General features: G+C 38.0%; 2 protein-coding genes across 2 annotated transcripts in view; one reads left to right on the forward strand and one right to left on the reverse strand.

Moving 5' to 3' along the window:
- LOC103461004 (general transcription factor IIF subunit 2) overlaps window positions 1-13,731 on the reverse strand; it is a 51,019-nt gene that overhangs the window by 16,136 nt on the left and 21,152 nt on the right. The window lies entirely within an intron of this gene.
- Window positions 8,496-12,739, forward strand: kctd4 (potassium channel tetramerization domain containing 4). Its single transcript, XM_081604527.1, has one exon. The coding sequence runs from the start codon at window positions 8,682-8,684 to the stop codon at window positions 9,456-9,458; it is 777 nt and encodes a 258-aa protein (XP_081460653.1). The 5' UTR covers window positions 8,496-8,681; the 3' UTR covers window positions 9,459-12,739.

Here is a 13,731-nt window from a genome sequence, read left to right on the forward strand (position 1 = left end):
ACAGATATGGGGTACCCCAAGGTTCAACTCTGGTATCCCTCTTATTAATATCTACATGCTCCCATTAGTTCAGGTTATAAGTAATAAGATTAGTTACTATATCTATGCAGATGATACACAGCTCTACATTACAACGCGACAGATAAATGTCTGGATGTGCCAAAGCTTTCTCCAACAGAACAGACACAAAACTGAAGTTATTATGTTTGGACCTAAAGAGGAACGATGCGGAGTCAACACACAGCTTCAGTTATGACAGCTGAAAACTAGAGATCAGGACTCATATCTGGGAGGTGATGAACTCTGACCTGAACCTTCAGAGCCACATGAAAACAGTTACAAAGTCGGCCTTCTGTCACCTGAAGAACTACCATTAAAACATGTGTGACATACAAATACATTTGACTTATAAGTGACATACTAAACAGAAAATGTATGATTTTCTTAAAAACACCAATATTTTAAAGGATAATCTTTCAAAAGATTATCTAAGGGGTGAGGTTTATAAACATAAAGGGTTGAGTTTTTCCTCATCAAGAAAAATCAATCTGTCTCATTGACACACTTTTTACTCTGGGATTATTAAATTAAAACCTTTGCTGTACAAAAAAATGTTGGGATATGTCCATGGGTTATGGAAGAAATGTTAATTCCCAAAAAAATCACTCTTAGATCATGAGATTTTAGACTTCTCAGTTCTGCCTAATTGAAACACCTTTCAGAATAACATGTTATAGGGCGTCTTGTCACTTTAAATCCAAATAAGCTACTGCTGGCCACTTCCAACAACTCAACGTATACATTCGCATGTTAGAATGGTTACAAACAGATGTGCAACTATACAACCGTACATCTTTGAAAAGCAGAAGTAGAGCCTCCTGCACAACCAACAATAATTCAGCAAGTAGTCTCTGAATGGTAACACACTTCTCTTTTCCAGCAGCCATTGTACAGCACATACAGCAGTAAAACCAGCTTACCAAACATGCTGGAGCTCAGTTGGGTTGCCAGATAACGGCACAATACCCATCAAAAATGACTCAACAGGGAAATTTTGGAAACAGCTCGTTTTCCCAGACACCAAAAACATCAAGTTATTGACAGAAAAAGGCTGGTTGTTTTCTTAACCCTTGTATTTAGAAATGGGGTCCAACCGAACCCACACATGTAAAACTTGTATCATTTCCCACAGTCCTCTACGTTTGCCTCAGTCCTCGCAAGCACAAGGGTCAAGGCTGTTTTTAGAAGCAGTTCAGACCCAAATGGAAACACAGAACCGTGCAATATGTGAATTTAGCATAATAGATCCTTTTTAAATAAAAGACTAACCACTTCTTCTCCTACATATTTCCTAATCTAATCAACTGCAGCTGTTTGAGCTGAATGAATAATAATTTTTTTAATCAACTTTTCCACATGTAGAATTGGTATGAAGTGATCTTTGTCAATAAAACATTTTAAAACTGACCCATTAGTTTCAGATTTAAGTTGTTTAGACGCCATTTCTTCCTGTTAATTTTAAGACACATTTAGCAATCTCACATCAAAGACATGATTATGTTAAATAAAGATAAACCCTGATTTTAAAGTGGACAAAAGTCTGAGCACTCCTGCCACATTTAAGATCGCTTAAATGTCAACGCATTAAAGTCCCTAAATGTTGAGGAAAATATTCTTTCTTTCAAGGCAAAATGGCACAAACACATTTCTCAAAATCCAAGTTTATAGGGAAAAATGTATTTGTCCTTTAATTCAGTTTGCAGAAATATATGACAGTAATCTCTTAGGTGGTTTTTGGTATTTAGGTCTGGGAAAATCTCTCAGAAACTGATTTCTCCTGCGTGAAATATTCTTTCAGCATTCATCCCCTGTTCTTTGGATCACTATCCCGCTGAAAGATTCACTTCTTCAGATCTTTCATCCGAGTAAAATTCCTCCACATTCGTCTCTGAGGCATGCACACATTTTCAGTTCTTCGCTTGGCGTTGACGTCCCTTTGAAATCTGAACAGCTGATTATGGTTTACCATGCCTTTTGACGAGTTAATGATGCTACTGCTATAAAAAGCCACTGCTGTGCACATAATGACTGCAGCTCCAGGCTTATTGGAGAAATTAGACTAACACAACTAAATTAAATAGCTGCTCTATAAATAACTGTGTCCATGCGCATTCTGTTCTATAATTATTGAGATTCATGCAAGATTATGAATGCAGCCGCAGTTCTTCGCATTAAACCCAATTATTCATAAGGTATCTCATCTTAATGAACATTATTCTTGAGACTACACTTGATTTCACACTTTATAATTAAGATACAAGGTAAATTGAACTCTTATGACAGATATATTGACAACACGGAAGCAATAAAGGAGGGGTCACATTGATTGGATCTCCAAATATAATTTTCCATTAGTGCTCATCCCTTCCGAGCCCAGAGGCTGCTTCATTAAGAAAATATAATGATTCCCCTCGTTAACTTTGTAGTGATTTGCCGACCTTTGTAGCCGCATTGCACCCACTCATTTTGATTTTAAACGAGGAAAAAAGCAGCATCCATATGCAACAAAGTAACCTTTGATGCGAGGCTAATGAAGAGGGAGCTGGTGGGCTGTTTACATATTGCTACTGATTCAGGTCACCACTGTTTCATCTTGATTTAAAAAATAACAGTAAATGTTCAGAACATGATTCAATGTAAAAGTTGAACAGACGAGTTCTGATGCCCTTTTTTCCAGTATAAATAGCACGCTTTACTCAAACACTAAAGTGACACAACCTTTCATTTCTGTATCTATATTTACTTTTTCAGTGATATTTGCCATCCTTTTTCCATTAACTGAACTAGGGACCAGTATATCTGCAGAATATATATTTGACTTTATTTATAACAGAGGTGTCAACACTTGGAGGCCAAAAATGTCGAGTTGAAAGTAGAACTTTTTGTATTTTCTTTTTAATTATAATTTTACTACAACCTAAACTCACAATTCTTTAATAAAATAAGAAAACCAGTAAGACATCTCTAGACAAGGGACTTAGGAATAATTTTAGATTTGAAACTTAAAAAAGGTCCCACAAGTTTGTCAAATTAAACAAACAACAACAAACTATAATACTTAATTTTTCAAGTTGAAATTTTCTAGATATTTTTTGTCTTTTCAGAAACAAGTACAGAATATGACAAAGTCTTGTTTCATTTTGCAAAGTATAGTTTGGATTTCCTATTAGAATAAATTAAATTCAAAGCAAAAACTTGGATGAATACTTTGTGTTAAAAAAACAAAAAACAAAAGAAAACTACCCAGTCGTTTTGTGGCAGTAAGTTAATGCTTTTTGGTGTCTGAAATAAAAGCCATTTTAAAAACCTTCCAACTGTTAAGTCACATTCCACTGGCACTGCGTCGTTACCTAGCAACAAAAAAGGAACTCCAGAAGGTTTGGTAAGTTAGTTTTACTTTGTATGCTTTGAATAATGGCAAACTGCTGTCAGAAACTACTGGTACATTCTTGTTGGATGTACAGTTGTGTAATCACACATCTGTTAGTAGGAATTTTAGTACAAGTAGGCCTGTCGCGATAAACGATAAATCAATTAATCGCACGATAAATTAAACCTATCGACCTCATTTTAATTATCGGCTTTATCGTCTCTTCCTGTCTTTTTTTCTGTTGATGACACTGAATGAAAAAAGGCTCAACTCCGGTGCTCTTTCTTAGTGTAATGTCCAGCTCACACTACACGAGTTGTCGGCAAACTGTCGGCCCATTTTCAAAATCTGGCAGAAATATAACGGTTCATCGGTTCGTAGTGCAGTGTGTTGTCCAGCCACATGGGCACAAAATAATGGCTACAAGTCCAGTTAACTAATTTTAAAACCTGGCATTAATCAATGCTTTACTAAAATCTATCTGTGATGCATGTGGCTAGAGTCAGCGTAAAGTCCTGACTGAAAGAAAATCATTAGAACCTATTTATGTCACGTTAATGAAGAACAGCTGAACAGTTACAGGGTTTATCAACTGCGGTAGCAATTTGGCTCCAGTTGTCATTTCTATATTCTTTGCACGAAATGTTGAATAAATATTAATGTTGTTTCCACATATCATCTCCAATGTCCGCTGGACTTCGGGTTGCGCCGTGTCAGCTGTTTGGGATTCCCCTCCGTAATTTCCCCTCAGAAAGCTTAGAGGAGAATCCGCGCTTTTTGATTGGCTACCCGTCACATTCAACGGGCTGCATTGACGCTTCCAGTTGGGGGAAATCCCTGATTTAGATCAGAGCGGCCACGATGATCCACCGTAACACACCACACACTGCAGGATGATCGGTTACAAAATCACCAGCTACCAACGTTCTAAGGTTGTCATAAGGAGAAAATGGGAGCAAAAAAATCGTGTAGTGTGAACTATTGCATTAGGTAGTCTGATGTGCCTGTCGTCTTTATTTAAATCTAGTGATTACTGAAGGGCAATATATTATACAGATTTCATATCTGCACTCTTTTGGTTGAATGCAGTATTTATTTCCACTTTGGCTTTATGTTGTTTAGTTTTTATTCAAGTACGTCTTTTGTTCATGGAGACTGAGAATCCATTTTATTTTTGTTTTTGGTTGTTTATTTAGTTTATTAGTTCCAGTGTTATGTGTTCTTTTGAAAATAAAGTGTGTCCATCTATGGCAGGAAATCGCATTATTAGTCATTTCCATTAAATCAGTGTCAAAAGGTCTTGAAAAAATATTATCGTTTATCACAATAATTTTTTAGACAATCGCTCGGCAAAATTTGTTATCGTGACAGGCCTACGTACAAGTTAACGTTGACTTGGGGGTCACGGTGAGCAGCAGCTTATTTGGATTTAACGTGACAAAAGGCCCGAAAACAACCAATTCTGATGAACATGTTTTGTCCAGCCCATAAACATGTCCTAACCTATTCAAGGAATGGTCACCTTTAAAAATCTGCATTAACATCAAACTTCTGCACCTACTTGTTGTTTTGAAAACACTCAAAGTGATGAAATTAATTATATTCTTATCCAGAAAAATAACATTTTAGGTAAATAATTGTGTGGTCAATACACTCATGTTGTGAAATTGCTTTTCCTAAGCAGCATAATTCTTGAATTTGAGCTAATGAGACAAACTGCAAAGAGCACATAGATCCCCATAATAAATGAAGGAAGAGATTGACAGCTCTGAGCTCATACAAGGCTCTATTAAAGTGGTTGCCATGCCAGCTCCACAGCAGTCAGTGACTCCATGTTAAACCACAAGCTCTTAAAGCCCTGCTATGAATAATTCACCGCTGTTAACAGCAGAGGAGAGTCCTCGCTAATAGCATTTTGGGAAATTTGATATCCAGCAAGAACAACAACAACCAGGAAGAACTCGTGGTTAATCCCATTATTCCAGAAAAACTGAAACAATAATCCTCCTGAATGAAACGGTTTTAATCAACAGGAGGAAGGAACCAGGTCTGGCCTCCCACAACCCGATCCTCGTTTGCAATTCCAATCGAGTGTTGTTGAGGATGACACAACTAATCACCCACCATTAGAAAATCACAGCGGAAATTCAGAGAACTGTCTCTCTGGGAGCTCAAAGCTGTAACCTGGAGCAATTCATGCAGGACGTGTTTAAATTTAGCGCTTCTGCTCAAGTGAATCTCCGGACTTTAATTCGTAACGGCAGCTCTGGGGGACGAAAGTGGTTTCTAACCTGTTGGATCAGCGGACCACACCTGTTACTCTTATTCACTCGATGTTTGGAGAAAGAAAATTCAGAAATATTCCTTCATTTCGCTCTATCCAGAGCCAGGGGGTAATTTCCTAAACTGTGCAGGATTTCAAATGAAAATTTAATGACATACGTTTTGCTTTGATACAAGCGTCCGTTTCATGATCCTCGCCTGAAGCCATAAAACTGCCAGTGAACTGAAAATTTCTTCTGAAAATCTTCATTTTTTTTACAGGAATATAAAAGCAGAACAACATTGTTAAAAGCTTGGCTACCCTAGCAAATCATTTGAGAACCATGAATACTGGAGCTACACAAACATATTTAACAGCAATCACCATGGCGATTTGGATGTTATATCTTAACCGCCATGCATGGAAACTATCTGGATATGAAACCTGTGGCTCTCTGCCCAGGGAAGCATGCAAATGGGGGCAACACAAGTTCATGGGAAGGATCTAAATATTAAAATAGTGATATTATCATGTAATTAAAGTCATATTTTAAATAAATTTCTTAAAAGTAAATGTGCCGACAACAAGCTGCTGAAAAAGTAATAAATTCTGGAATTTGAGCAAACGTCATTTTTTTAAACTCAGGGGAAATAAAGCAGCTTTTTTAAGTGATAAACTCCACAAACTGGTGTAGGATATCTCTTTGTCTAGTTTCTAGTAGAAATATATTGGTACATTTCAAATAAGACAAAACTTAGTTACAAATAACTTTTCAGCAAGGAATGTGAGCTTGGTTTAAGTCAATAATTCCTTACAAACATTTTTTTATTACTAATTCCACTGTCAGATTATTTCACTTATAACAAGAGAACTGGTATTTTTCCATCAATTCAACTTGTGAGTTAGTTTTATTATATCAAGCGTACTGATATATTTGAACTGCTAACTGGACCAAATATACCGGTAAGAGTAGTCAGATTTTCTGTTTTTGCAGTGCACTGGAAGATTGTTGCAGAACAGAGAAATTTGTAGAGTGAGATTGTAGCTTAATGAATCTTCAAAAAGTAAAACAGAAGTAAAAGCAGATCAAATTCATAGCTCAGGAACTCAAAGGTTTCATGCATTATTTGGGATTATTCATCAACATGCAGATGATAAAAAAAAAACCAATGAAAATCTTAGGAGAATCAGAGTTTTAGTTCCACACACGTATTTTAATCTGGAAAAGAACAATGTCAAGACATTATGGAAAAACTAAACAATAAATTAATGTTTCTGTTCATGTAACAAGCAGAAACATGTTCTGCTCATGTAACATGTGGCATGTTCATGCCATTTTTAACACAAGTAGCAGAAGCTCACCCTTAATAAACTATTAGCGTGTTTTGTTATAAAGCAAAAAAATATTGTTTTACAGACTAAAAATAGTTGGTTTCAACTGTGATACAGCACTGTGATTTCTGCATTTTTAGCAACTTTGCTTAATTTTTAAATTGAATTACTATCTAATTCTTCACTTAATGGAAAGAAATATCCGTTATAAGAGGGATTATTGGTTAAAACTCCTGAACTCACCGTGTGGCCACTGAAGCGTAACATCGGTACACATTGGTTGTCAGAAAAGGAGTGGCTAATGACGAAAGATTCAGACTTTCTTTGGAAATAAACCCAAACTGTGCTGCAACACAAAGCACAATACTCCACTGTTACTTTTTTCACCTCTGAAATGAAGCACAGCCACTTCGCCAACACCAAAAACAACCTCCTGCAGGCTGCCCGTGCATTTTTTATGTTTTTGTCACAGATTTCCGCCAGTCGGAAACCAAACCCATCAAACGAGCCCACAGCGCTGCTGGACCCTCTGTGTCTTTTCTCATGTTTCATATGAAGTGTGATTTTTTACAGTTGCACTGAAAGCCTGAAACACACACATGAATTCACAGAGCGGCGGCGTGAGGCGCTCGCAGCAAAAGGCCCGTCGTCTGCAGCTCTGCTAACAAGGAGCGACCTGCCAAAACACGGACAGCCGCAACAGGCAGGAAAGGAAAGGAAAGGGAAGGAAAGAAGGAAAAATATTTGGATTTTTAGCAAAATGTTTCATCAAAATTATTAGTTGCACAATAAAAACACAGTTTAAAAACAAATATCACATCAAACTTAAAAATGAGTTGAAGGGAAAAATAGAGCAAAAAGAGAATAAAGAAAGGATAAAAAAGAAAAAAAGACAGAAAAAAGAGAAAAAAAAGAGAAGAGGGAGGGAAAAAATAAAAAAACGAGGGAAAAAAGATTAAAAAAAGGGGGAAAGAGAAAGAAAGAGGGAAAAGAGAAAAAAGAGGGGAGACGGGGAGACAGACAGACGGATAGATAGATAATTGATTTGTAGTTGGGACTGATCATATTAATCCGTCTCCAGTTTCTCTCTTTTACTTATGCAACGCTTCAATCTCACTCCTGGCCGTCACAGCCAGAGAAACGTGCCGAACCGGGCGGAGCAGAGCCGTGCCGGTCTGGCGTTCCCCTCAAACAGATTCAACTTCACGTAGTAATGTGTGGTAAACAGATGGATTCAGCTGCAAGGAGGGAGATTTATATTCAGACTCACAAGAAGTCTGACACTTTCACACCTCAAAATTATAGAATCCCCCTCTCCATCTGGTGAGCGGTGACTGTTTTTGTTTTCCTCTACCCAAAAAGATAATTTAGGACTGATAAGAAAGGAAGAAAGAAAAAAAGAAAGAGAGCTTCACACTTCTCTGTTATTTGTTCCCTGTTTCTCCTCCCTGAATGTGACGCCGCCGCACTCCCACTCTTAAAGAGAGACGGAGGGAAGGAGGAGCGACACACAGAGCCGCTCTGTTCTCGGCTCCCACTCCGCCACTCAGCGCTCGCCCATCCACCGCCGAACCGCGCCGCTCGGCAGCCGACAGCACCTTCCAGCCTGAGCAAAACCGCAGGAGCCGAGCCGGAGGGGGAGACGCCGGGCGGAGAATGGAATGGAACCTCAGAAGGATGGAGAGTGAACTGAGGCACATCAACCCGGACCTGCTGCAGCCCAGCAAGAGCTTCAAGAAGCCGTCATCAGGCACCGTCACCCTCAATGTCGGCGGCTTCCTGTACACCGCCCACCGGACCACGCTCTCCAAACACCTGGGCTCCTTCCTGGAGGAGCTGGCCAATGGGAAGAAGGCGGTGCAGCACACAGACTCCATGGGCAACCCGTTCATCGACAGGGACGGCCCCGTTTTCCGCCACGTGCTCAACTACCTGCGAACCGGGGAGCTGCAGCTGCCCGACGACTTCCGGGAGGCGGGGCTCCTGCGGCGCGAGGCGGACTTCTACCGCTTGGGCGAATTGGTGGAGGCGGTGAGCGAGTGGGAGAACCAGCGGGCTGCCCAGCGCGAACCCGCCTTCCTTGAGGTGACGGACAGCCACGAGAGGTCACAGGGCCTGAAGGTGTACTGCAGCGACGCCGGCTTCATCGACAAGGTCAAGGGGCGGCTGGTGCAGATCTCCAAGAGCCGACTCGACGGCTTCCCGGAGGAGTTCGTCGTGTCGTCGAACGTCATCCAGTTTCGCCACTTCATCAAGTCGGAGCCGGGCTCGCGGCTTGTCCTGAAGGAGGACAGCACCTTCCTGTGCACGCTGGACTGCCTCAAACTGGAAACGGTGATGATGGCGCTGAAGGCGGGCTTCAAGCTGGTCACCGCACTAGACAGCAGCAAGGGCTCGGTAGTGGCAGCAGAGGCCCTGCACTTCGTCAAATAGGAAGGAGGAAGGATAGACAGGAAGGGGTTAATAGCCACCAGGTACTGTAGGTGTTGTTCTGTGTAACGTGGTAGAAGACTGACGGACTGAGTCGTATGTATTTGTATTTACTGAACAGCAGGCATACACTGCAAAAACACGATTTAAGTTTTTAATTTATTCTGAAGGGACGATGCACATTAATTAACATTTTGATGAATGCGTCAAAATTAACCAAAATGCTAATGAGTAACTAGTCTAGCTAAAAAGCAAAAATTAAAATGACTTTATACAAATGTTGTCAATAAATACAAACGGTACACTTCAAAAACACAAAGTTTTAATTTATTTGGTAGGGCGGATGATGCACATCAACGTTTTTGTAACTGAGCCAGAATTAGCCAAAATGCTAGTTTTTCCTAGAAATTTCCAAAATTAGACAAAATTCTTCTAATTTTGTCGATACAAACAAGACACTGCAAAAACAGAAAATCTTAGGGGTTTTTTTACCTCCATTTTTTTATTTGTTGGAGACACTTTACATTAGTTAATGTTTGTTAATGCAGCTGAATTAGCCAAAACGCTGTTTTTCATCTGTTGTCCCTGGAAAATTAGTAATTTGTCTATTTAAAAACAAACATAGATTGAAATTTATTTAGTCAATTAATGCAAACAGTACACTGCAAAAGCGCAAAAATATTGCCAAGTATTTTTGGTCCAGTTTCTAGTGCAAATATCTTAGTATTTAGTATAATATTTTGAAATAAGACAAAACCATAACTTTCCAGCAATATATAGGAGCTGGTTTTAAGGCAATAATTTCTTAATACTGATGAAAAAGTGATAGTTATATTGGCAGATTATTTCACTCCTAATTGGGAAAAATGTCTTGTTATAAGAGAAATAATCTGCTTTTTCATCAACATTAAGGAAATATTGCCTGAAAACAAGCTCATATTTCTGTCTGTTTGTGCAGTGTAAATAAACTAACAAGCACAGTCATTATAAAAAAGTAAACAAAGTGATTAAACCAAATTAATCCTTCATCTAGATGGCAAAACAACACATGGTGGGATTAGGAAAAATAATTTATTATTCCAATTGTTGACACATCTGATGTGTTATGAACCAATTCTTAAAATAAATTATATGTTGTAAGTACTCTGTCTGATTGACAACACATTAAATATTTTTGTCTAGTTTCTACTTCAAATATCTTAGTTCACCTGAAATAAGACAAATTTTTTTAGCTTTTCAGCAAAAAAATTGTTTTGCTTATTTCAATCAATCAACTTTATTTTTGTACCGTTGGGTAGATCAATACTTAATTAGGACCAGATAAGAAAAGGATACTATCAAAACTATGCTAAATCGAACTTTGGAAACTTCTGGCAACAAAAATGAAACTGGTTTTATTCTGCTTAGTTTTACATTTGGAGATTGATAATCTGCATCCAGATGTTTTAAGTCATTAATTCCTTAATATTGATGGAAAAAGTATTAAAAATGAAAAAAGGTTTCATTTATAACACGGGATAAATGTCTTGCTATAAGTGAAATAATCTGCCAGTGGAACTAGATTTTTTTCCATTAAGTATTATTAACTTTAATATCTTGCTGAAGTTACTTGAAATTGAGTTTAGTCTTATTTTAAGTGCAGTAATTCATTTTCACTAAAAAGTAAGACAAAAACAGTTGGTAGTATTATGTTTTTGCAGTGTACGGTCTGGTAACAGCTTCTTTTGATATGGTAATCTTATTTAAAACACTTTGGTTTTTAACTACACACATTTTCAAACAAAAGTGTGTAAAAATGATCCAGTTCATTTATGTGAAATATTTAAGAAAAATAATCTACTGCTGTAAAATTTATCAATATGGGTTATAAAAAATTTATCGTTTAATTTTGAGACACAGGCTTTAAGAAAAATATGATATTATCCCTTTCTTGTCATTCTGGGTTTTACAGTATTAGGACAACAAATTGATATTAACTGGTGAATTAATCAGTCTCTCCAGGATGATGCGATGTTTTTTTTTAATGATTATTGAGGCTTATAATTACTGATTTTTAAGCAATTTTTTCAAAAAGTTTACATTTGTCAAGCTTTATTTTTTGGTCTTGCCAAACAAATAAATAAATTACAGCACATAATCTTCCCAAAAAAAAGACAGAAACGGCAAATAAAATTTCCAAGTTGAAATAGCAACACAACAAATAAAAACATTTTCCAGACGAGTTGTCAAATGCAAAAAAAGAATTACCTTTTGGTCATTGAAGGCAACATGAACACAGTATAATCAAATCTGACAGTGTCTCAAAATTATTTTTAAATGAAGAAAAAGAATGAAGAACGTTTTTGAAACACTTTGTGAAACAGGAAGTTAAATTTTGATTGGCTAAAATTCAGCTAAGTTGCAGTGATTGATCAGAAAAGAAGGAAAGAGAAAACTTTAAGGCATCAGATTTGTGGAAAAGTTGCAAGTTGTGAAAATTGCAAGTCTGTGCAAAGTTTGAAAATTATTAATTGCATTTCCATTAATAGTTGCTATAGCAACTTCCTGGAGGGACTGATTGGTCCGAATGACTAATGACTATCTATTCTGATACACCGATCAGAGTCAGACTGCTGCTCCACTCCGTGTTTTCATGACGGGAAATATTTCCAAAATCCAAGTCTGTCTTACTTGCAAGAGTTCATCATCAACAGGTGGGGGAGGAAAACGGCTCTGGCATTTCATTACAAAGACTTTAAAATGGTATGAACACATTGAAACTTGTAACCACCACTGTGCATCCTGCACAGTGGTGGCTTATAAACAAAGTTTACAGCATTTCAATATCAAAAATTTGCACTCTACATTTCCAGAGCTCAAAATAATCCGGATAATCCGTCCTGAACAGCTCTGGATCCGTTTCTGCTAGCAAAAGCCTTCACAACCAGCCGTGATATGCACTGTTGTGCCATTCAGCTTTTATAACGGCCTCTGTGTGAGAGCGCGTGTGTGAAAGTGTGTGTGTGTGTGTGTGTGTGTGCTTCGCTGGTGTAATAGCTTGTGTTCAGTTTATTAGCTTGTCTGGAGCCTGAAGGGGGAAGACAAAGCACAGAATAAAATAAAACTTCACCAAAATGTTTAAGTGCAAAGAACTGTGATGATTGTAAGGGCTTTGAATGCAGCATGATGCATGTGCACTGAATAATCCGCGTGGTTGTCAGCGCTGTGAGCCTCTGTGAAAGCCAGTTGTCACAACTATGACTTTTAAATGTGAATATTTTACAAATAAAAATAACTATCTCCAACTGTTGCTTTGACTGTCTCTGTAAAACCCAGTGCAGTTTGTGATGTCAGAAAATAACAATCCTGTTTTTTGTGACAACACCGACCTACAGCGTTAAGCTGGAGCCAGAGGAGCAATATTGTTAATCCATTTACACAACAAAATTACTAGACAGTAAATTAAGTGAATGCATGTACTCTAAATGATCTGCAAACAGCAAATATTAAAGACAGAGTTTGGTTTACTATTGATTTCAGGGCAGCTCTTCATTCAGACCCTCTCCTATTGACTCTGCAACTACGTCACTTAATCGTTCGAGGCGCCATGATGGACGTCGGAAATGAGGATCAGCAGAATTGAAGAAGCGACTGTTGCCAGTTTATTCATGGTTTCTACTTGTTCAAGTTGAGCTAATTTGTCTGTGAACGTAACACACCTGTTTGGGGCTCATAGACGGCGGTATTTACAGAAGCTTGAAACACCTAGCTTAGAAACCGACCCATTCCTTCTCCTCCCTGACGTGTTGATCAAATTACCAACTTTGTCTGAATTCACACAACATGATTTATGTCACTATGTCATAAACAGCGTTTTCCCTTAAATTGGAGCAGCCTTAGAAACGTACAAAAGACGAGATGCTAACCAGTTTGTTCTTCATACATGCTAGGCTACATGACGGTGGGACACTGTTTCCATAGTTACTAACGGTTACACACGAACCTACGCCATAATGCAAGATTTGATATCTTAGTAATCATACTTACTTATTAAGTACATGAACGTTACGCTTCTTACCTTGTAAAAAGTGTTCGCTGTAAATCCGCGGTCACACCGAGGGCTGCCATCATTATGATTGACAGCTGATATCCATCTGCTATTTCTGTTTTTACTTTTTACCGTCTGTTCAAAATAGATAAACAGTAACATTGTTTTGAGACCATTTTCAAGTACTGGTAACATGCAGATGGTGGTGTAAAATAATGGAAGTTTGCTCTCTCAAAGGCAAATAAACAA

Source organism: Poecilia reticulata, chromosome 2 (assembly GCF_904066995.2).
Source record: "Poecilia reticulata chromosome 2, P_reticulata-male-v2, whole genome shotgun sequence".
In the NCBI taxonomy this organism is placed as follows: domain Eukaryota; kingdom Metazoa; phylum Chordata; class Actinopteri; order Cyprinodontiformes; family Poeciliidae; genus Poecilia; species Poecilia reticulata.